Source organism: Ambystoma mexicanum, chromosome 6q, assembly GCF_040938575.1.
Source record: "Ambystoma mexicanum isolate Mex_15411 chromosome 6q, UKY_AmexF1_1, whole genome shotgun sequence".
Taxonomy (NCBI): domain Eukaryota; kingdom Metazoa; phylum Chordata; class Amphibia; order Caudata; family Ambystomatidae; genus Ambystoma; species Ambystoma mexicanum.
This window is the reverse complement of record NC_090937.1, coordinates 1604435882-1604462109: the sequence shown is the minus strand read 5'-3', so window position 1 is coordinate 1604462109 and position 26228 is coordinate 1604435882. Positions and strand designations below refer to the sequence as shown.

Here is a 26228-nt window from a genome sequence, read left to right as displayed (position 1 = left end):
CAAGCCATATGTGCCAATGATTAACAATGCAGGAGACGTTCTGTGCATACCAGGAAAGGGGTGCTAAATAAACTACAGATGCACAGTGACGTTTGGTCGGAGAAACATAGATTAGATTAATGGGAACGTGTCCTGACGTTGGGAACAGTCTGAACTTTGAAAAGGTTAAAGTATGCAGATACAATACTGATGATAAATGTATGTTTATGTATGCTTTTGCAGAAAATTCTATACGTTTCAGGAAACCATAAACTGTCTGGCAAGTAAAAACCTCAGCAAGTCAATGGGCCTCATTATGAGTCTGGCAGTAGTCGTGCCGGTAAAAACGGCACAGCTGCCGTCGGATTCATTTTATTTTCGCCGGAAAAAGAATCTACCCATTCCCATTGAGTCCAATAGGGGAGCGGTAGCACCAGCACTGTTAATAACAATGCTGGTGCAACCGTGAAAGTCTGCGGGCCGGTGCCGTTCCGCACGCCAGGCCAGACCTGGCGGGTGGAAAGGCATCCAGCCCGCAAACTTGTACTTTGCTGGTCCGGTAACAACAGTGCCGGTAAGTCTACTAGCACCGTTGTTACCGGACTGGAAGTGTCAATGAGGCCCCATGTGTATAAATGGAAAGAGATCTTGTTGCAAATTGCCCACTTCACTATGACTGTACTTAGTTGTAGATGAACCTGGGTCCAGTTGAAGCAAATAAACTGTTCTTATTTGCAGTTACCAGTTTTTGGTCTTACGAAACCCAGAGACTTTTGCTGAAATCCGAGGAAATGGATGGGGCGTCCAAATGTCATGTAGCCAGTAATGTCTGGAGGGTCCTAACAGGAGCCTATGCACAATTTGGTGCAGTTTGGTGAAACAGTGTGGAATTGTATAGGGAACATACACAAAGCCACAAACCCACATCCACATTTTCACTTTTTGCTGAAATCCAGGGAAAGCAGTGTGGTGTCCAGATGTCATGTAGCCAGTAATGTCTGTAGGGTCCTAACATGTGACTGTGCAAAATTTGGTGCTGAATATTGAAGCTTGTAGAATCGTATAGGGAACATACGCAAAGCCACAAAACCACAAACCCACACCCAATTTTTCACATTTGCTTAAATCTGGGGTAAGGCATGGGTTGTCTAGATGTCATGTAGCCAGCAATGTTCAGAGGGTCCTAAAAGGTGACTGTGCAAAATATGGTGTAAATTGGTGAAACAGTGTGGAATTGTATAGGGAGCATACACAAAGCAAATAACCCACACCCACATTTTCACTTTTACTGAAATCTGTGGTAAGGGGTCGGGTGTCGAGATATCATGTAGCCAGTAATGTCCAGAGAGTATTTCATAACAGGTGACCGTGCAAAATTTGGTGCAGAATGGTGAAACAGTGTGGAATTGTAGAGGTAACATATGCTTTGCCACAAACCCACACATTTTCATCTTTGTTGAAATCTGGGGAAATGGGTGGGGTGTCCAGATGCCAAGTAGCCAGTAATGTCCAGAGGGTTCTAACAGGTGACTGTGCAACAATTGGTGCCAATTGGTGAGACGGTGTGGAATTGTATTGGGAACATACACAAAGCCACAAACCCACACCCACATTTTCACTTTTGCTAAAATCCGGGGTAAAGGGTGGAGTGTCCAGATATACTGTAGCCAGTAATGTCCAGAGGTTCATAACAAGTGGCTGTGTAACATTTGGTGCAGGTTAGTGAAACAGTGTTGAATTGTATAGGAAATGTGTACATACGCTTTGCCGCAAACTCACAAATGTTCACTTTTGTTGAAATCTGACATTTTCACTTTTACATATAGAGATTTTATTAGGTTTGCTAATATCATCTCTGCACAATGGCCTGGGGCACATGTAGTGGGGGAGTGATCAATACTGGAATTGGCACAGGAGCTGAGCCCACATCACCACCCTCGGATCCACTAGTCGCTTCCAAACTCGGGTTGAACCCTCACACTTATTTGACTTGAAAGAGGGCACCACTGAGCTCGTACAGCATTAATTCTGACTATTCAGGAATAAGTGAAAGGCTGTAAGACCACCCCATCTTAGCATAAGGCTGCTATCTCTGCTCGGTGTGGCTCTAAATCAGCTGTAAGCTCATATGTGCCCTTTTTACCCACAAAAGATATTCACTGAGCGTGTTTAATTCTGTAACAATTTACAGAGATATGTGCTGCTTTGATGACATTACCTACATGGACACCCCCACCTTTCACTGCCATGTGGCCTTGGGTATTCCTAATGAGTCCATGAAGGGTTTTGGGGAGATTGATGTATGGAAAAATCAATGGTGAGAGAGCAAGCCTTCACAGATGGACAATATGACAGTATGGGTACACTGGTCTGTTCCAAGGCCCTCCCCTAATCTTCCCTTCAGACTATGGTTTTATGTTGGAAAGTGACAGTGGAGTTAGATTCAAGAGATGGAGTCTGGTTGCAAGGCTTTCAGTGTGTAGGTGGCAGCTCAGTTACTGTGAAAGTGCTCTGTAGGCCTTTAAGATTCCCTGTGTATTTTAGCTCAGAAGATGAATTCCCTGAAGATACACAGGATTCCCTGTGTATATTCAACTCAGAAGCTGAATTCCCTGAAGAGAGGATTCCCTGTGTATATTCAGCACAGAAGATGAATTCCCTGAAGAGAGGATTCCCTGTGTATATTCAGCTCAGAAAATGAATTCCCTGAAGATAGGATTCCCTGTGTATATTCAGCTCAGAAGATAAATTCCCTGAAGAGAGGATTCCATGTGTATATTCAGCACAGAAGATGAATTCCCTGAAGAGAGGATTCCCTGTGTATATTCAGCTTCAGAAAATGAATTCCCTGAAGAGAGGATACCCTGTGTATATTCAGCACAGAAGATGAATCTGAGTTACGATTTGGTTTATGTGGCTAATGCAATCCCTATATTTCCATTTCTGGTTGATGCAGTTTGCAGCCAACCAACCTATAGGCTTATGTGGCTGAATCAATTGCTTAATTTCCATTAAGGCCCCCTGTTGAGGCACAGTTTCCAACCAACGCATGCGATAAATGCAGAATGGCCACTGCAGGTTACAGGCTAGTTAGTAACCGGAGTAATTCAGTTCCACCATCATGTTCACGAGGGTCTCCACACACTGTTTTGGATATGCTGTATAAGAAAACACTTTGCCCACTTTTAATTTCGTATTCCTGTTTCTTCTTCATAGGTTCTGAGGATCAGACTGCTTCGGGGTCCGCATCAAGCAAAAGTACACGTAAGTGCTGCAATTGGGAACAGAACGCAAAATGTTTACATACATATGGGTGTCTAGCAAAAGAGGCAATGGAGCTTCTGATGCCTCTCAGGATCCCGGATCATGGTGGTAGATACGCAGTTATAGGTAGTTCTTTTAGCCAGATTACCCAGTAGGGTCCTATGTGCTCCGATGTCCTTTTGTGTAGAGGGTCCTTTGGCTGCCACAGAGGGGGTGTTCTGGCACCGTTGGCACTGCTGGAGGCTTTGGTAGAGTTGCAAGGAATGGTTTTCCTAATTGTTGGATCTAGGTTTCTTAGGGATTCTGAGCAAAGGGACTTGCTTAAATTTGAGCTAAGGTTCTTGGTGGATACTAACCTGTATCTCCTGCCCGTAACTCCCTGTGACCCTCTGTAACCTCTTCTTGACCTTTGTGTATTATTTTCTTTGCTTAATTGTATCAGTGACAGTGTATCCTATCTCTAGCCGCTTTTGCGGTGTCCTCAATTGCCTCACTGCTAGGTTTATGCAGTATAAAGCCTGGCACAAGATGTCAGCCGGCCCACTTTACACTTTTCTTGATAAGCATGCCATTCACCTTCATGATTGCTTTCCAGGTGGATCGAGATTCCCAGTGCCATAGTGTGGGCCCTACTCGTCACAATGCACAAGTTTCTTTTTTGCAGAGTGGTCTTTTTTTTATCAATGGTCATAAAGAAATACCGAAGCTGTTTTTCACTAGCATAGTCAGTGACGGAGCTTACAATCTTGGTGACGGTTATGGTGAATGTAATAGTGGACATAGAAGCACCCTCCGTCCTGACTGCCACTATGCTTTTAGTCACACTTTGGCTTCATTTCCTTTTTGGAGAGAAAATGGGGCTGATCAGTAACGCAGATGCTGTTTCCTTTATGAGAAGCTTCTGATGCTGAACTGCACTTGCACTTATATGTTCAGGGCTTAGAGCACTATTATCATCCTCCTCACTAGAATGTGTTGTTGATTCTTGTATGTTCTATTTGCCAGGGAGTGAGGGTTACATAGAAAAGAGGCAATGATGGGGAATTGCTGCCTTTGTAGTTTTTCCTCACTTTTACCACCAATTATTCCTTCATATGAAGAAGTTGCCCTGTTTGTAACCACAGCTGGACAGTATTTCTTTTTTTTAAGTGCTGCCACACATCCTATCTATTTTGTATTTTTTGTTTATTGGTTGAAAAAAAGAACAGTCAATCTTAACAAAACCAAGACGGATCAAATACATATAAACGACATACAATAAAAACATGGAAAAAAGAAACCATTTCATTCTTTAGACACATAATTCGTCAGAATGCTGGATCTTATAAATACTGATCACAAATAGTAGGTATTGTTATAGCTGGTGAGCTTAATATTAAGTGCAGGGCACATATACGCCTAAGATCTAGTGATCCTGCGAGATGATGGATGCTGATGGTGATGCAAGAAAGCAAATTTGTTATACTAAATGGGTCAATGAAAGGCGATATCCCAGGTGATAAATCAACCTGGAAACGTGGTTCTGGTGAGTCAATAATTGATTATATTTTCATACAAAGAATCTTGCTAAATGAATGTATTGATTCCGAAATAATTAATTGGAAAGAAAGTGATCATAACTTGCTTGTATGCACATGGAAATGGGAGATTCTAAACAACAATGGACAATATTACAAACAATCATTGATCCTATCAGGAGGCAGGTATCATTTCAACTGGACTGATCAATCTCTGTTAATTTTAATAAGTTCATTTATACGGATTCTGTAAAGCTTGATTCTGAAATAGATAACCTGGAGGGTCGGTATGTAGCTATAATGAATTTACTTAAAGTGCATCATTCAACATTCACAAAACCTTGTTTTCTGCATAAACATGTCTATGAAACTGAGGTGGTCGAAAGAAAGAGGAAACTACAAGCAGATATACAAGCTCTAGTACTCCACAATATACCCCTTAAATTAAAAAAGATACAAGATCTTAAAACGGCCCACAGAAATTGGTGTAAAGCTTGGCAACGAAAATTCTGTCAACAAGATGGTGAGTATATGCTAAAAACTATCGCCTCAAAGAATAATGGACAAATATGGGCTACCCTAAACAGTTTACATCAAACAATTTAACTGCCCCTCCAGGTAAATTCTGTGCAGGAATCGAGCTGGATAAAATATTATGAGCAACTTTTTAAAACTCAAACACAAATGTATGTTACACCGTGTAAAACCTGGGATGCTGATACGACCTTGCTATTTGATAAACATGACATTTTACTACTGATACAAAAACGTAGCACTTCGAGAGCCTCGGGACCAGATGGTCTAACTAATATAATGCTGAAGAAGCACACAGAGGCATGGCAAATATTTTATATAACATTTTCACTACAATACTTCTTACACAGGCATTACCACCGGTGTGGAAAAAAATCGATTATTATCACCCTTTTAAAAAAAAAGAGACAGAGATTTACCACAGAACTATCGCCCTATAACTTTAATAGACATTCCTGGAAAAGTCTTTGCAAGATTCGTGCTAAGAGACCTGTTAAAATGTATTTATGATCATAATTTAGCTGATCCATATCCAACAGGATTTATTTCGGGCCTTGGCACAGTGATGAATCTTACTGTACTCTCCTTGATTAAACGGCAAAGCCATAAAGAAAATAAACTACTCTATATAGCTTTTATAGATCTTAAAGCTGCATTTGACTCTGTTTCTAGACAACAATTATTTGAGAAACTAGAAAAAGAAGGATGCCCAGAGTACATCTTAGTTCTTATCGGCCAGTTTTGTTCGTACACATTGATACAGATTAGATTGTCATTTGAAGGCTTACTGTCTAGCCCAATTAAAGCATACAAAGGCTTGAAGCAAGGCTGCACATTAGCAGCCCCCCTGTTTAATGTTTTTATCCATGACAAGGGAACCTATCTTAGAGTAATTACCTCCTGATCCACCTAGATTGGGATTAACCCGTTGCCCGTGGTTACTCTATGCCGAAGACTTGGTGCTCCTTTCAAAAACCCTGATTGGCCTACAAAAACTCCTATCAGCCTTGGAAACTACGCAGAAAAGAATAATCTGTCAATTAATCGAGACAAGATGAAAATTCTAGTTGTTGGGGCGGCCAAACGTAAATACACTAGTAAATTCATATGGAAGAGTAACAATATCCCTATACAACGCGCTGATGAATACTGCTACCTCGGCTTAAATATGAATAACTCCGCCTCAGACTTGCCATATCACCTTGAGTTAAAAAGAATAATACAAACAGCGATGTCACAAGCGAAATTGATACACAAACAGTATGGACAATTTATATATAAGCCACTCATCATCTATTACAAGCAGAAAGTCGTCCCCATAATAGCTTATGGAGCAGAAGCTAGACCCTACTTAGGTGTAAACCTCTGGTGCAGATTAGAGGGGATGCTTTGAAGAAGGTACTATCATTGCACTCAAGCCAACCAATGGGAATCCTTAGACTAATTAGTTCTGTTATCTATGCACATAATTGTATTGTGGAAACTGATATCATTGTACATAATATGCCTGTTAAAGTCTCACCCGCAGAGCTTGATGTCTATTTTGAGCAAACTCATGATTCCATCTCTGGATAATCTTGTAAAACCATGGATGACAGTCCCGCTCCAAGTAGTGGAAAAGGCTGGAGTAACAAAGGAGGTGTTGATGTTGAATCCAACTTGAGCTAAATATAAAATATGGTGTCATGATTGGATAGAAACAAGACATCTATGTGAGCAATACCAATGGTTTGGTGAAAATAATTTAGTTTTAAAGTCACTCAATGAAACTGAACAATATTTGATCATATTTAAAAGCCTGAAATATAGAAACATGTTCTTAAGACTTAGGATGAATCAATATCCTACCAGAGATTTGTTGGGAATAAGAACAAAAGCTTCCTTTATCGATAGAACTTGCAGGAATTGCAACAATCCTATATGCCTAAAATCAATACAACATATCATGGTAGAATGTCTGGCATTACTAGACCTGCAAAAGTTCTGCCTTCACCATCTTTTTAAAGACTGAAAGAGTCTAACATCGGACGAGCTTTGGGCAGCTATTTTTAATAGATGACAAATATCTGTCATTTTAGCAGCAATTACATTTTTAGAAATTCCTGCAGTGTGTTTAATTTGAGATTGAATATTTTATAACCTATTCACGATGTGCTTTTACTGTGTGTATTAATTATGTCTATTTGCAAACTGAGGACCTTTTTTTCTGTGATGTGATTTTAAATTTGTAATATGTAAATGTATTTTTCTGTATATTTTGAAAGGTTGTATTTTATACAACTGTATCAATAAAAAAAAGCAAACGTTTTTTTTAACATCACACCACGCATTTGATGCCTGTGAGGTCCAAAGTATTCAAAACATTAACCGCAACAATTACAATAAAAATAGGGCACCCTTGCAAACAAGCGGACCAAAGGTTATCACACTCCATGTTTTCATATTGTAGGTTTTTTAAATGAATTGCTCTCGTGCTTCTTAGGCTAGGACAATGTACCACAAGCTGTTCAAAGGTTTCCGTAGTTCTTTTCCCTTTGCAAAATCTACATTTTGAACCATTTCCTAGCTTCTTCCATCGATGTATGGTCTCTCTAGTGGGATACAATTCCATCGGAATCTTTGGATATCCTTTCTTATTTTCAGACAAGGGAAAATCTTTAAATGCCCAGATGTCAAACCCAGTAACATGTGTTCATTAGAAAGTTGTTTAATACTACATAGTTTATGAAGTGATCTGGTTGTATTGCACCAATCATTTTCATTCAAGTTTCTTATAAGAAGCTCAGGACTATCCACTAATAGAGATTGTGTAAGGCCACACATTTTAAGAATTAACTCACTGCATTGTTCGTAAGATTACCAATAACTTCACTTTCTTCATTTGGTTTCAATAGATATCCAGAACCTATGGTACCAAGCAAGAACACACAAGGAACCCATAGCTTTCAACGAAATGAAACCTAGTTCAAATTGAATAGCTACCGTTGAGATTGCGTTTGGAATACCCAACACTCTATGCCAAATATGACCCTCTAGTTGTTCCAAGTATTCCAATGCCCCTTCTCCAAGTAGTTCTACTCCATATAGGAGTTTCTGGAGCTCTTTCCCCAAGTAATAACTCATCAAAGGAAGACAAGAGAATTTACAATATCTAATCTTTATATTTGGCATTTGTGTAATAAGCTTATCGGCCGTTTCTCTCAAGAAATCCTTTTTTCACGAGTTTATTCTAATGACTTGTTACCAGAAAACCCAGATAAGTTCACGTGTTAATCCTCTCAAGAGGAACATCTTTCAATATCATCCTCTTAATTGGATGTGTCATCCCATTTGAAAATATGAGAGTTTAAGACTTGCAGGAGTTTATTTTTAAGTAATTTTCGTCTGCATATCTCACAAACTCATCAGGAAGCCTCTGAAGGCCTACTCCCATAGAGTCGGCCAAAATAAAATGGTCTGCGTAAGCAAGCCAATTGATAGCAAGTCCGCCAAGTTTTGGGGATGAAAAGGATGCTACTTCAAAGCTCTCACCGGTGTCTGACAAATATAAATTGAAGACACAGGGTGCAAAAATGCTACCCTATCTTATGCCGTTTGCTATATAAATTTTCTGGGAGGGCGCTCCTTCTTGAATCAAGCGGACTTGGACATTTGTGTCCGAATGCAACCAGATAAATACATCCAGTAGTTTATCTGGAATGCCGAATGCATGTAGTTTTTGCTAGAGTCTATTACGGCTGACCAAGTCAAATGCTGATGGTAGATTGATTGCTGCAAGTTGAATACATTCATACATTTCTGAATATATTAAGCATTGAAGGCAGTCAACAATAAACCCATTAAAGGTCGTACCATGAAATCTTTGGAATCCTGTCTGATTCTTATTAAGTCTACCTGACCCCATCACCCATACCTCAAGATGCTTTAATACCATGGATGCAAACACTTTACTGTCTGCGTCGATTATGGTGATGTGGCAGTAGTTTTAGGATCCGATCTTAACTTGAGTTGTTTGCAAAATTGAGTCAAACAGAAGCTTCAAGATAAATGCCCACATTTTAGGGTTTCTCTTAAATAAACTGTTCATCAAACGATTGGGACCAGGAGCTCTAGAGCTACTTGCTGACATGATACACCGGTAAATATCTTCTGTTTCAAAATGTACCAGGTCTTTCCACCTATACTTTGAGTCAAATGGACTCCTTTTAAAACGCTTTTCCGGGTCACTCGAATAAAGACTAAGTATATGCGAAGTCCATTGTGACTCGGAAACAGCATTTATTCTTTGTTCTACTTGACCCGTTGTTAATGCATTGATCAGTGACCAGAAGGGTTTCACAATGGTTGCCCCCAAACAATGCAGCATTTCTTCAGAATCAGCCTGTAATAATTTTGCTTTGTGATTTTTTACCCAGTTGTTATACAGTGTTTTGATTTTACACATTTTTGCATTTTGTTCAGTGCTTTCAAGGAAAGTCTTTTTAATATGCCTGACATGTAATCTCCTCAGTTTCTTCTGGCCAGCAAGTTCTTGATCATAATTATGACTTGTTCTGTGCGTTCCCCTGGAAGGGCCTACAGGTTTCTTCCCTTTAACTCAAACATTAAGTCAAGCTTGTCATAAGTAAATGTGTTTAACTTCCACTCAAATGATGAAGTATTACATATTTTTGCCATCACACTGTTTACGTCTTCTAAAATCATGTTACTGCATATGATCCTATTGGATCCTGAGTTCAGCTTCAATTGTGGAGAATAAAACTCCTTACATCGCTGAGATTTGATTTTAAATATACTTTCTAGCATGTAATTGTCACCCCATGTATTCTTCAGAATATTTAAGGAATCACATTTAGTAAATAGAGCCCTATCCACAAAGACGTAATCTAGTGGAGGAGGAAAATTAATTATGCCAGGTTATACCACCCTCCAGATCACTGTGGACTGATCCATTCAATTTACTGAGTATGATGTTCCCAAGCACGTTCACCCATTTTACCACATTAGAGATATTCATTTGCTTTTTACTGTGTCCGCTAGGAATATTTGCATTGTTTGAATTTGACTGAACAACTAGATTTCCCGGTTTGAAGCAGACTGAATTAAAATCTCCCTGGACAATTATGGAACAGGCTATGTGACTTCCCCTCCACACAAGCACATAGTCAGACACATCATTCTAAAAGATATCCAAGTCAGAAACTCCTGCATGCCAATATACATTAGAGAATAAAAAGTCTTGCTCAATACGGGCAACCCAGCAAGAAAACTCTGCAATCAATAGGCCTTCTCTAACAGTAGTAGCCTTAACATTAAAACAAGTACAGTCAATGTTTAGCAGTACAATGAGCCCTTCCATGGGTGTACCAAACTGATGTTTTTTGGCTGGCTGACAACACACACTGTACCCATCCCATGCAGGTTTTTTGATAAGCCAAGTTTCTTGAAGGCACACTATGTCATAAGCTCGCAAAATTGACATCAATTCAAAATTATTAAACAATTGGGTATGCCCTCTAGAATTCCAAGACAGATATTTCAGTGTACCGACAGCTAGAGACAGTGATTGTCCTCCCTGGTGATGCTTGGTTTATTAAGCGTACCAGCTAAACACGACCAATCAGTACCTGAGGGATCATTAGCTTTAAGTGTATCAGGTCTATAGGTTGGATTTGCTCGTTGGGAACCTGCACGTGAGTTCTGTACTTCCGTCTTCTTAAGTATTGGCATTCAGTTGATCCTACTCGAATCATTACAAAATTAGACTGGCGCTTCGCATGGTGTTAAAAATATGCCTGCGTGCCCCAGAATGATAGCAACCCTCATTACCATTTCAAAGAGTGCTCTAGATTTAAGGGAAATGGTCACCCTGTCGGTTCTCCCAGGCTCTGCGAAGGACACCCTAGCAATGTCCTTTGTTGAGATTGCATTAAAATTGAATATCCCTGAGAACAGTGTGAGCACCCAGAGCTATTTAAGAGTGGGGTTCTACCCATTCTGAAAAAAGTACATTCAATCAGGATGTTAAAATCAGGGTACTGCAAAGGGGAATTCTGCTCACGATAGATTTTTGGAGCTCTCCCATGGTTACTAGATTTTGTGTCGTCCAACCCCGTATTGAGGGTATATTTAGACTCCGGTCCCCTTGCCGTGCAGTAAGGTGTATATTCCTCATAATGATTAGTGTTTTCCAGAATAAAATTTCCACTATGACTTGTTTTCTGATGCAAGTAATTATCAGTATCAGGGGCTAACGTGGTTTGGAGGTATCTAGGGCCTACTTTGTCTTTGCTACTCCAAGAAAACATTTAATGATCTGGGCCCTTTGCTCCTCTCAATATAGATCTTATCTTGGTGGGGACTTCATAATGGGAGCGTACCTGTGATTCTGTTCCCTCAGGATACAGTTTTTCGTACAGATAGTCAAAGGCATTCATATCTATTGAATGTATATGCAGATTTCCAGGTTCAATACAGGGGATGCTCGATGTCAGCCTACTTGGTGTGTCCCCTGAACCTGTACAAAAAGTACTTGAACCTGCATGCGATTCGCCCAGGCTGCTTGCTGAATTGGTAATATTGGGCAAAGGGTTGGGTTGGTTGTTGAATTTACTAATTGTCCTGAATCCAAACCCATTGATTGATAAACAGTCTTAACTAGGCTCAAAACGCTTGGTTCAATGTTGGTAGAAGTGTGCTTACCACTGGATGTTTCACTCGTGGTTGTGGGCAAAGCGTCATGGAGTAGGGATGTTGGAATAATACCTCAGCTGCCTCCATCGCTGCCATGGTTACCCATGGCTAACTGCTAGACTGTGCAGATTTGGATGAAGGCCTAATTTCTATGGTCTCCAAGGATACGTATAACCAATGGTGTTAGCAAACCTAAGTTGATGGACCATTTGGTCTGATCTTCCGTATCGGATTCCCTGTGGATTTAGACATTTTTCCTTTTAAAGCTACAGTAGGTGTAATTGCACGTGAGGCGACTTTTGTTACCTCTGTGGTCACTTTAGGCGTTTCGTATTGCATGCAAACAGTATGAGACTTTGATTGCATAATACATTCAGGTGTCTTTGATAACTGCATGGTGTGGATTGTAGAATATGATTGCTCTGACTGTTCCATGATGTTTCATCCTTTTGACAACTCTGTCCTGAGAAGCAACTTGAAAAACCTCTTCCTCCTCAGAGAAGTTATCAATGATCACTGTAAGTTTGGAGTTTAGACGCTCGAGGGGCCACTTTGTTGTGGACATCTTATTCCTTGCCAGCATTTCCGGAATAGTGAGATCATGCCCCAGTGGTGATGAGGTTAAAGCTGAAATTTCAAAGTGACAGGTCTTTTTCATAGAAATAGAATACATCGATTTTGTTAGATGATGATATATTGGAACGAATTGTATCTGAGGCTAACTATTTTGTTGAAGAGAATCGCTCTGATGAGATCAGTTTAGCGACCACGTGGGAGACCTTTAAATGTTATATGCTTGGTATGTGTCTAGGGTTGTCTAGTGGTAAACGGAACAAAGAGGAAAAAAAAGACACGAACTTGATCAAAAAATCTGAGATTTCTCAGGATTTAATGCTTGACCCATCTTATTCTACAAAATCATTAACTTTGAAGAAACTTAAAAAGGAAATGGAGGATATCTTGTTGCTCAGGGCAGAACGTAGTTTATTCTACTCACGCTGTACATATTTTGAAAAAGGAGAGATATGCAATAGATGGCTTGCTTACAGGTTGAAAAAGAAGGTATCGGAATCTGCTATTACCGCCGTTGTTGACCAGGAAGGTCGGATTACATTTGATCCTAGGAAAATAAATTCTGACTTTCGTGACTTTTACATGAAATTGTATAGAAATGAGGCTGGCATCTCTGGAAGGGGAAGGGACTTCTTGAGGAATTTAAATCTTCCTAAGATTCAGGATGTTGAACGTGACCTTCTTGGTGAGGTACTGACGGTTGATGAGATCAAGAATGCAGTTTCAAAGCTGAATGTCGGTAAATCCCCTGGTCCAGATGGACTTCCATGTGAATTTTATAGAATTCTTCCAAATTCGGCACTAGAACTCTTGAGAGATATGTTCATTGCTTGTAAATTAGACGGGACTTTGCCTAAGAGTATGAGCCAGTCTTATCAATTCCGATAATAAAATTTTGGCTAAGGTTCTAGCCTTACGTTTAGAAAAGTTCTTGCCTAAATTAATTGATGAGGAACAATCTCGATTTATGAAAAACAGACGTACATCTAGTAATATTAGGAAATTATTGCTTACCATGGAAATTGCTGATGCGACGGACTGCGGGGCTGCTGTCATTTCCCTTGATGCTGAGAAAGCCTTTGACAGGGTTAGCTGGGACTACTTGTATTCTGTTCTGAGGGAGATGAATCTTGGTGAAGAATTCATTTCTTGGGTGTGCTTTTATATGCCAATCAAACGGCGGACGTTAAGACAAATGTGGTTGTCTCAGAGTCCTTTGTTTTGGAACGGGGCACTCGTCAAGGGTGTCCATTTTCGCCTCTTTTATTTCTTTTGCCGATCGAACCATTGGTTATTTGCATCAAAAATGAACCTGGTCTGCATGGTGTTGGTTGTTGGGACGTTATGCAGAAGGCGTGGTTATATGCAGATGATCTCTTGTTGGTGCTTCAGAATTTGGATGTGTCACTTCCCTGTCTGATGCGGATATTATCAGGTTATCATGAATGTACGGGTTACAAGATTAATTGGTTAAAGTCAAAGATTTTGCCTCTTTCCCACAGATATGATAAAAATCTTGTTACGGGTCTGGGGTTTAAGTGGTGTGATACACGCTTACGCTATTTGGGCGTTTGGCTGACGTCTCCTATCTCACTTATGGTCGATGAAAACATGCGCAAGGTCATTCAAGATTGTAAAATGGACTTGGACAGATGGTATCTTCTTAATCTGTCACTATAGGGTAAGGTAAATGCCCTAAAAATGAATTTGATGCCAAAGATTAATTTTGTGGCCTGTATGCTTCCTTTGAGAATTAGAAATTGTTATTGGAAAGATTTAGACCGTCTCGTTCAGGAATTTCTATGGGATAGAAAACCACTGAGACTTGCTATTTGGAAATTGCAGCTTCCGGTTCACCTGGGCGTATTGGAGGTTCCGAATTTTAAAGCCTATCACTTAGCCTTCTCTTCTTATTCTTTTCTTCCCTTTTTGAATGGAGAGTTGGACCGTTGGGCGGTGGCGGAATCGAATGCCTTTGGCCCGCTTGGCCCAGAAGCTTTATTAACCACTAATATGAAAGGCTCTGGTGACAAATCATTGGTGACAGCTTTTTTGCGCACATCATGGAGTGAGGTGCTGGAGTTATTGGGTTTTGATGCTTTTAAATGCCAAGGGGCCTCTATTTGGCTGAATCCTAGGATTCAGGATAACACAAAAACGATTTTTTGGCCTGATTGGTTCCTGGCTGGTAGTAAACAGATTTCTGATTTGGGGAAGGATGGTAGATGGTTGACGGCAGCTGAGATGACAGACAAATGGGATTTTGGTAATTTATCGGATTCTGCTTATAGACGTCTGAGGAGATCTGTAGGTGAAGTTAACTGGTCAAACACCCTAGATTTTAACATCTTTCTGGGCAACGCAAATGGAAAGGAAGGTGGTTTGCCCAGTAGAATCTATAAGTTAATTGTGTCACATTATCAAAGTAATGACAGACTTCCGGAAATCTGGAGTGAAAGAATAGGTTTCGAGATTGATATCAGTTGCTGGCAGAATATATGGAGAAATGTTTCCCTGTGTTCGCTGAACTTAGGTGAAAGGTCTAGACAACTTAAGATTCTTAATCGCGTATACTGGTGTCCGGAAACATTGCACAAAAGAGGCATGACGGACAGTGATGAGTGTTGGGGGTGTGTTCAGGATGTTGGGTCTTTGGAACACATGCTGTGGAGCTGTGTGAGGGCCAGTGGTTTTTGGAGTGAAGTTTGTGATGTGTGTGACAAGATTACTGGTGGGGGGTCTGTTATGGATTTCAAGACTGTGATCCTAGGTGATGACTCAGGGTTATCTGATCTTAGTTCTGCCCTCAAAAAATGTTTTTTTCGTGCTACCATTGTGGCTAAAAGTATAATTCTTCGAGGATGGAAAAGCTGGATCCCCCCATCTTTTGAGGATTGGGTTCAGGAGATGCACTGTCTGTCGAGAACTGAAAAAAATTATTTACAAATTGAAGCATAAATTGTCATTGTATGAGAATATTTAGAATATGTTTAATGACTTCTTTTAAGAGGTTTTTTTTTTCTTTTTTCTCTCTTTCATTTGGTATTGTGTAATTTGCTGACTCATTTGTGTATTAATTGTTGATGCCTATAATTGTAAAAATATAAATAAAAAAAATATTTAAAAAAAAGAAATAGAAGTGGGAGTCCGCCTGGACTTAGATCTTGGCATTGGTGTTGTTTCATAGGGATTGATTGAATCTTCAGAGTCCACCCTCTCTTCATCTGTATAGAAACAGGCGGAGAACGCTAGCATTGGGTAGCAGGGCTTGTCTCAAACTGCAAGTGTGGAGTCCTGCCAGTCTTCCTTTTTGCTGAATCTCTACGACCGCCCCCTTCACAACCTTTTCCTCAAATACCCGACTTCTAATTAGTGTCCGGTCATGCAAAGCACTTGGAATTTTTGCCCGATTGTCAGTTGACAGGTTATTGGGTCCGGGACAGGGTTTATTTCCCCAGCATTACTCTCCTCCGCCAAAAGGCACTGGTGCAGGTTGGCAGGGTAGCTAGCATGCAACGTTCCTCTAATACTGGCCAGCAGAGGCTACGGAGCCAGGACACTCTTCCTGCCGACTGAAAAACAATCTTCCTGATATCAAATTTTCCTGGAGCCTGCACATCCTATCTATACCGCACCAGCTAAGATTGTCTCCAGCGCCAGTCTCGTCAGCCATGTCCCCCACCCCCTAATTCAAATTGGATGACTCCGATGGCACGCTTGATATCGGAGGCCAGCCTCTTAAATCCGGGACCCGGATCTGTGTTGCTCTGTCTTGTTTTGGTTCCAAGACAAGCACGTTGCTCCTGCGCTATCCTCCCGCCCAGGGATCTAGGGATCTAGGGATCGAGGTAAGCACCTGGTACCCCAGACAATAACTACTGCTGTAGAATTCTTCTTAGGAAAATGCAAAAGCTAAGAAACCTATGCATTTTGATTATTTCAAATGTATTATGTATATTTGTGAATCTGACTGGGCCCCCGGACTTGGCTATAGCAGGTTTTTTATAAACGGAATATGTACACAATACAGATTTAACCAATTTTGTGGTGTTTGGGACATAGCCATACCCAGAACAATCTGGACACTGTCCACGGCCATGAGGCTGATATATGGGATTGAGGTTGGCAGTGTACCTGGCTTGTTGCAAGAGTCTATGTGAACAAATAGTACATTTTGAATATAGTACATGTATAGGGTTAAAGATGGCACTGGGGTGACCTGCTGCATGGGTAATGTGTACTTTGAGATGGTTAGTGGGGTTTGCAAAATGGCTGTCCGTTTGAAAAGAAATTAAAATATAATTAGTAGAAGAACATAAGAATGTTGTGACCCTTGTATGTAGTACATTGTATTTACCATGTTTTGTACAACATTTTTTATATTGTTCACTTCTGTTGTGTTAACATACTTCTAATCATTGGTCATGGGAAACAAATCTGAAAAAACCCATATTTAACTTTCAGTCTTAGTACATGTTTTGATAATGGGAGCTATAAAGGTGACTGATCATGAATTTAGCATTAAACCTGTGTCCTTTGTGCAAGTGCTACCTCCAGTTCCAGTCCTTCTCTCCACTTTGTTCAACTTTCCATGACTTTTTCAAGCCTCTGACGTTTGTGGAAAGGGAAGGGTCCATGGACATGGCATCCAGGGATCCCAAAAATGTCTCTTATGCATTTACAAACCCATTCTGAAACCTGAAGAGGGCAAAGAAATTAAATTGAGGAGCACCTACTATCATGGCAGCAGTGAGTGATGGTTGTTTCTCTTATCATGCACCACAACCATCTCGAAAACCACTACATGGAAGAGAGGGAATAATAAATAAAAGCAGTGATAGGGCAGATAGGGCAAATGGCAGTGCTTGCCTTAGAATGTATCACACATTACAAATAATGAAAATAGAATTGGTAGTAGAACATGATATGGAAAATATACATACATTAACATTTTTTGACTGTCATAAGTATTACTTTCTATGTACTATGTTTTTGTAATATGTGTGTGTGGTACTGTTGTTGTATTAACATATTTCTAATCAATGGGTCATGAGAATAAATCCAAGGTGGATAGAAAAAGAATTGTTTACTTTAGGCTTTCTACATTTGATAATGGTGTATTACTATAAACTATCTGTGTCCTTTGCCCAAGTGCTACTTCAATATATAATTCGTCTCTCTACTTTGTTTACTGTGACAAATGTAGAAAACTCGTCACTGGTTCTCCAAGGAAATTCCAATCTCATGTAGCCAGGAAATGGCAGAAGCTACCTGACTATGACCCTGGGGGTGGCTATCTGTGGGAGGATCATTTGGGGGACGACAACCCTTGGGGAAGCGAACTGAAACCAGGGGATCAAAACAAGTCTTTACCCATATTTCTCTGGTAGCATCCATTTACATTTTTCCCTTTCTTATATGGATTATTATAATGTGGATACAGAATCTCCACTAATTGTTGACCACCAATCATATACCTGTTCCTCTCCCTTATATAATGCTGAGACAGTCAGTACTGAGACTCATGTGTGTCCCTCTCCCCCATACCTCACCGAAACAAGGAAGAGGAGCGAAGTAATGAGGTTCACCAAGTGCAGCAAACCAACGCTGCGGTCTAGTCACTGGCAGTTACTGACAGGTGCCGGGGCATTCAAAAGCAGAACACCTGAGCAGAATGAGAGTTTCGAGGCTCCCAATGCTGGATGGGACACGAGAGGAAGTAAAGCAGTCGGGGGAAGACGGCTGAGAAGTGTTCACTGCGCTGGCAGGATGAACAGCAGGAACCGCCAAGTGAAGGAGGAGGTGAGGCGAACACGGAGAGGCCAACGAGATGCACACCCAGTCAGCAGATGATTAAATAGGAGATGGGGTGAATATGCGCTTTTTAATTATAATGTTTTGATGCTTTAATTGGATCACGAACAGCCGACATGTGTTTCGACACACAGGTCGTTTTCAAGGCTGAGTAGTTTAACCAAAATAATAAGATACAAACCCAGAGTGGGTTATTGGACGTACAGAAGCACACAAATATAAAATGTGAAAAACACCCATAAAAATTGTTAAACATAACAGTTTGGTAAATAGAATCATGCCAGAAAAAAATCAAAACAATATTTGTCCATATTGAGCATCAAGATTGAAAAGAGTCATATACATACATATTGACCAAAGGGTATTATAATACAAAAGCCACAAAGTCCAAAATGTAAAGATAGTTTGCGTACCACATGTCAGGTTTGGAAGGGACAACAAAGGTTGCGAAGGCGGTTAGAGTAATGCAAGAAAAGCAAACAGAAATCACAATGAGTAATGGTGGATTAAATGATAGGTAATACAAATACCATAACAGAATGATTAGTGAGGATAGTGGCAATATTTTATGCAAATGAACCACACTGGTAAGCTAGGTCCCTGTATAGGCCACAAACAACGGAGTCACCACACATGCAATCCAAGCACCAGTCACCTGAAAAGAAAAGGGGGGGGTGGAGGACAATGGGCCTCATTACGAGGTGGGCGGTAAGGGATTACCAGCACCGGTAAGGGCACCGGTGCTGGTAATCCCTTACCGCCCTACTACGAGTTCCCTTTGCGGGTCCTTCCTTAATGCCTGTTTTTTTCAGGCATTAAGGACGGAACCCGCAAAGGGACTCTAGAGCTAATAACGGTACCGCAATTTGCCTGTACCGTTATTAGCGCCTTCCCCATTCCCATTGAGCACTATGGGGGCTCAAATGGGAATGGGGAATGGCCCTGGTGAATGGGGAATTACCGGTCCCGCCAACCTTGGAATGGACCGGTAATTGCTCCATTCACCAGGGCGGAGTCGGAACGAGTTTGGAGGCAGCTAATAGCGCCATGGCTGCCTCCAACCTTATAATGAGGCCCAATGTCTTCAAGCCAGAAAGTCTGAAGTACCAAAATGCTACAGAAGAGTTATCAGATCACAAAATTACTAAATTGGTAGTGTAACCAATTGGTGTGAGAAATGGAGCAGAAACACTGCCCAAAAGGGAGGATAAAAAAGAAGATTCAAAGCTAGTGAGGGGCCGGTGAGGAAAGGTAAAATACTAAAACCTTTCCCTGCACTAATTGTATTGAAGCAACCCTGAAACCTCCTAATTGGAGAACCAACATCATAATAAATCAAATGAACTGAAGGTAATAATTGGACCAATGAAAAACAAACAAATACCAAAATATCACATAACTAATGGAGGGTCGTATAACTACAGAATTTAAAGAGTCACAAATGTGTCCTTTGAATGACACGCAAAACGAAAGTGAAGCCGAAATAGCCAAAATGAATATATCACCTAAAAAAAAAAAATTCAGATGGACTGCAGAAGAATCAAAGAGACGTGAGGGCCGCCAAAGCTGACAAAGACAACCGGTAAACCCAGCGAAGGAGAATGGGTCACTGGGGTGCTTCCTGCTGTATGTGGCATACGACTAGCAGCTAACAGAAACCCTTACATGGGAATTTGGACATTATGCTTAACTGGTGAAAGGTCGGTGACCCAAAATATAAGAAAGATAATCACCTGCATACAAAGATTTGCAAATGCAAATAGAGAAAGGAAACCTGGCATTTACAGATCACCCCACTTTGTTTTTGTGGATCATAATGGAAGAGCCATACCCCCCTTTTTATTTTACTGTAACAACGTATCAGAGGTCCAAAGTAAATCTATAGTGTATCTAGAAGTCACATTGTGAATATTTGTGTAAACTGAGATAAACCAATGGAAGAACCTTCCTCCTTGGAATTGTATACAAGAAGCATTGTAAATAACCAGAACGACTCTAGTGGAAGGGAAGCACCCTTCGCTGCTAGACCTTTGTGTTATTATCTTTTCTTCACTTTCAATTCTTTATTGTACATGGTTGATTTCAAACCTTATACAGTACAGAAAATTGAACGGTAAAACGAAAAAAGATACAACAAATACATTTACCATAATTTCAGCCATAATTTATATTCCTAAAACAATTCATGATAAAAAGAAATACATGAGAATATGTGAAAGTTAACATTTTTTTAAAGTTGCCTGTTTATACGATACAGGGAATTTTGCGAGGGATTTCAGGATATCAACCCCAATTTTGAAAGAAATTTAACAACTCTAATCAAGAGTGAAGTAGGACTGCCCACAAGGACATGCCAAAAAGTAATCTACAAAGGGACCGAACAAGTCTACCCTGGCCTTCTGAAACACTGGACATGTAGTTACTAGGTGCTTTACTGTTTCAACTGTCCCCCCACATGGGCGACATTCAGCACTTTCCCCTGGGCCTCTGGTGAAAAGAACTTCCCTTGTATGGAGTAGATTAAATCGCAGTCTCATGAAGGTATCTCTGTATCGGCTATCAGGGCACTGTCTTAAATATGTTTTGATGTACTTCTTTCTTTCGTCACAAGTGTTTATCCAATCAAGTTCTAATATTTTCTTTTTCTCAGGAGTCCCAGCAAGGCCTCAGATATAATCTTGTACTGTGCTATTATTTTCACACAAACATTCGTCAAGGTAACCAATGGCCCCACCCCAAAACTTTGAGAATGGTTTCCCATCAAGGCATACAAAGTATTAAAGTATTAGACTTGCTGGAGAATAACTTTCGATATAACAATACCTTTTTATATGTACAGCCCTCATCATTAAGCTGAAGCCCAATTCAAAATGCAACATAATAACACAATTCGGGACACTTAGGGCTCTCCTCCAGATCTGTCCCTCCAGCTTGCTCAGCTCCAATTTTTCAATTTCCCCTCCAATTTCAAGGCTGTATAGCACTGCTGGAACTATCTTACACTTGAAGAATTGCAGCAATGGGCAAAGGGACAATACGTTTTCACATGTTTGCCATTTGAGCTGCGTACTCTTTCCCTTTCACCCATACTGCCTCCTTCCTAACCCCATACTCAGAGGGCCTCACAATGTTCAGCCCTAGATACTTTACAGTTGACAAAACAGTCATCGTGGTCCGTCCCATCCTCCAATCAAATCGTGTTGTTTCTCCTTCCTACCATTATAACACCGAATGTTGGATTTTGATGGATAATAAAAATAACAGGACACCATCCTCATAAGTGACCCAGGAAGTCTTTATGTTCAGAACTTTGGGAAGAAGCTGTTGGTGTACAGCTCAAAGACATTCCCCTGTCACGTTATATTGAGTTTAGTACTTTGAGGGTTAGCTTAGGATTTTGGGCACAGGATAGAGAACTCTTTTGATTTTTACATCCTGACACAGATATTCATTAGTGTGGTTGAGGCAGGGGAACCCCTCTTAGAGGTAGGATTTGTCCAACCCCCCATTTTCCTTTAACTTTGAAAATCACTGAAAATGCCTCTGTGTCCGAATCTTACTCTTGGTCACTCGCATAACCTTTTTATGATTTTTTGGAGCCACTGACATTTGTGCAATGGGAAAAGACAGTTGACAGGGTATCCATGCGTCCCATTTATTTCTTCGATGTATTTTCAATGAATTCTGTATTTGAAGAGGATAAAGGAATTTGAGGAGCAACTACTATAATGGCAGCAGCAATTGTTGTTTCTCTCTTATGGTGGCTACCACTATCTCTAGAATCATCTTTTGAAGTAGATAGAGGAGGGGTTAATGGGGCAAATGACAGTGCATCCTTTAGGAATTATTAGAGTTTATGCAAGACTTACCATTGTGTAGGAATTTATTTATGTTTTATTTAATTTCATGTATTTAGCTCATAAGAACTTTTCACATCAAAATAAAATCCTAATTACAACTCACAAACCTCAAACATTCCATTATACAATTTTAAAAAACCATCGAAATTTACTATAAAACCCATACATCCTAATAAATATATTTTTTATAGCCTTAACATGTTTTTAAATTGATATTTCACACTCAATTCATTCTATATAGAGCAACAATCTAGGTTTCAACTTGCACCATACTTGATATAATGAAATATGGACAGATTTATTATCAGTGTTTAGACAATAGCACCAAAACTCTTCATTCTGAATGCTTTCGTAATTAGCAACAACTGTACCTAGCATGGTAATGTACAGTGGTCCATTCTCCCGACAGTCTGTAAGTATGTGTCTAGCTATTTGTTCTCTCTCTTTAACTTGACACATACGACAGAACCTGTCCTCTCTTTGGATTGCTAATTCCGACCCAATATTTGCCAGCACCGGCAGTTTATTGATTCTCAGAAGCAGCATAAATGTTCTTAAAGCAGGTGAATGACACATTTGTAAGTAGCTCTGGGGGTCTTTAAACACATGTATAAGCTTAGATGTAACTTAGTAATTTTTTTGCTTACTTAAGTTTAAAGCCATGTTGATAATGGCAAAGTGTTATCAGTAATATTTGCACAACTTTTGTTTGTAGAACACTGTTGTTGTTGAATGGAGGTATCTTAATAAAACAATGTTTTACTTTAAGTGTTACTACATATTTTGAAAATGATAGTTACATCTTTTAAAGTACATTTAAGGTAGTTAGAAGGTGCCTTGTAACTGTAATGTGTTTAAGAAATGTATTATGTATATATGTTAAAAATGTTTGTTTAATGCTCAATTGTGTTTGTAACCCATCCTAGACCTGGTCACTGAATGGGAGGATGACCTCACATCACCCACCCTGTGCTCCCAAGCACTGAGCCCCTTGGAAAAGGTGCACAATGTCCTGCATTTTTTGGGCACTCGGTCATTTCAGTGGACAACTGCCTTAGTTGGTGGCGTCGCACAGCCCACACAGTCACGCTGCCTACACCAGGTGTTGGCAATCATGACTGCACGCCCCTCAGTCCGCAGGCACATATACATGCCCAGAACACCAGCAGAAAGGCAGGTTATGGTCCAGGACTTTTACGGGGTGGCTCACTTCCCCAAAGTACTTGGTGCCATTGATTGCACCCATGTGGCCCTACGTCCACCTGAGAACATCTATCGCAAAGGCAAGCACTGGCATTCCATCAACGTGCAGGTTGTATGCCAAGGGAATCATCACCTCTGTCTATGCAAACTATCCAGGGTCCACCCACCAAATCGACAAACCCAACTAATAACATATATACATAATACATTACCACCTTCCCAGGGGACAGTGCCTACCGTCTGAGCACCTACATGGTGATGGCAATATGGAATCCCACCACACAACCCCAGGTAAGATACAACACAGCCCATATTGCAACCAGGGCCATAGTGGAGCCCACATTCGGAGTGCTCAAGTCACGTTTCCGCTCCCTTGACTGCTCTGTTGGACAGCTACTATATGCATCCCCAGTAGTGTGCAGGATCATTGTGGCAGCATGTGTCCTGCACAATGTTGCAACACAGCGGGGCGTACCGGTGGACATGGTGCTGCCCCTAAATCCCCAACCACATGCACGGCCGCTGCGCATGGGAGGGGAAAGTGCATGTAGAGAGGCAGCCCGTACCCAGCTTGTGGCTCAATTTTTCACCTAAAATCCCACCACTGCGGAGTGCACACAGGCCTGGCACATTCCAGGTGACAATCGAGGATGGCATAGGGACAGTCAACTGTCACAACCTTACCAACCTGAGAATATGTCCTTGGAAGTGCTACATTGTGCGCATCCCAAGCTACTTAAGCAAACCCAATCCCGTGCGACCAAAAGGCACACATTCAAAGTGCATAATCCACTACCCCCTTGCAGAACAGCACATCCAAATACTGGTATGTCACCTAAACCCTCCCAAACCCATGTCACCCGCTCGACACACCATGCCATGGCATGCAATGTGAAAACAACAAAATAAATGCACAACACATGACACAACTGTCACAAAGTGCACCGTGACGGATGGAAACAGGCCAGAGACAATTCCCTCTGACACCTCAAAATCAAACTGTACACATGAATATATATTTACCAGCATAACATATCATGAACACAGGACCCAACAGTGACAACCTCAGACAGTGACCAATTATAATAGTACAAGTGTCTCAATGTGACCAAGCCACCACAAGGACCACTCCCATCGTGAATGTGTCGCTGCTAGCTAAATGTGGCAGGGTACCGCATACAGCATGAAGTGCATCAACAATGGAGACAGCCAAGGTAATACATGAAGATGTAACATGTAAATATGCACAATTAGCAATATACAAACGAAAATGCATGTCAACCATGCACTGGAGAAACTATCTTGAATACCCACTAGGTGTGTATACACAGTTTGGACTTCAGACTGGCCACAGAAATGATGGAAGCCCAATGCAGCTGTGTAAGTTACTGTCACACAGTGCCCTCCTTGCAAGCCCATGGAAAGGAGAAGCAGGAGTGGCATATGTGTCTGGACCCCAAGCCTCAAACACAAACACGAGACAAGCTTGTATGGGTCCAGCTAGAACACACAGTGGATGCCTTCGGATGCCACGGAAAGCAACACACTGTTACATGAATGCACAATAGACTTAAAAATAAATAAATTAAAATAAAAATAAAATTAAAATGGCCATGATTGAGCGGGGGGAGGGGAACCACCCAGCAGGGAGGAGGGGCAGGGTGCACCTCAACACCCACATGCATGGATGTGGAGAATAAAAAAAACCTCCATGGGCTCATTGCCTGCACTAGCCTATAGTGGGAGTACTGTTGTCGCTGTGGTCACCCTCTGATGCAATATGAGAAGGTGTACCTGGTACGGGAGGGTGACCACGCATAGCCCTGGCATGCTCCTCCATGGCAGCAAGCATGCAGGTCTGAAATGTCTGGTACTGCAGGATGATGGTCCGGAGGTTCCCATGCAGCACCTCACATGTAGCACGGAGTTGTCACAATCACACTTTTTAAGGAAAGGAAGAGAGATCGACACTCTCCCCCGATCCACGGAAGCCGAATGAACTCAACCCTCCCACCGTGGTTGGCACAGACACCTGACATATAAAACAGGTCGCCACGTGGCAGCCAATGGGGGGAAGAGGGGTTAGGGAGAGGTTGTGGATAGGATAGGGAATTTAGGAACACCGGAAAAAGGGTAAGGAACTCTTACTTTGGATGGGACAGGGGAAACACCAGGAAAGAACCCTACTCTGTCCAGCATGTAACACTGTTCACGTATATAACCGGACTTCCTACCTAGTACACCTTAATACGTGTACTAACCCCTGTTGGTTCACAAGAAAACACATAAGCAAGCAACATGATTAAAACAAACATTAGGAAAACTTCCCAACATGATAAACAAGACGCATGGCCCTTCGGGCAGCAAAGCAACATATAACATAAATGATTTCCCTCCTACACTAGTTTACTGCACCAGTGAAGATTTGGTAAACGTAATGTCCATGTATCATATTGAGACTTTTGTCAGAAAATAGTTCATTACTCATAGACACCCATTAAAGATGCATATTCACTATTGCTTGATACACACTGGGTTTGCCCAGCACAACCGTAAATGAGTGAACACCCTGGGTGTCCCAACGCAGCAGTACATGAGCGCATACACTGTGTTTTCTCAGCTCAACATTCCAAAAACTTTCGCCGCTACTTATCTAATGTCTGGGAGCCCCTCGGGACTTCCCAGACGAAATGCGACCCGCTGTAAATCACTCCCAACAATGTAAGCAATCACCGTGCATTTCCCCGTAATTATCTTTGGTCTGGGGAGCCCCACGGGACTTCCCAGACAA

General features: G+C 41.1%; 1 protein-coding gene across 1 annotated transcript in view; it reads left to right on the top strand.

Moving 5' to 3' along the window:
• Positions 1–26228, top strand: part of LOC138516892 (uncharacterized) — a 145828-nt gene that overhangs the window by 13340 nt on the left and 106260 nt on the right. The window contains exon 2 of the mRNA XM_069632346.1: positions 3196–3243. Coding sequence (XP_069488447.1) covers positions 3196–3243 — 48 coding nt within the window. The remainder of the gene's footprint in view (positions 1–3195; positions 3244–26228) is intronic.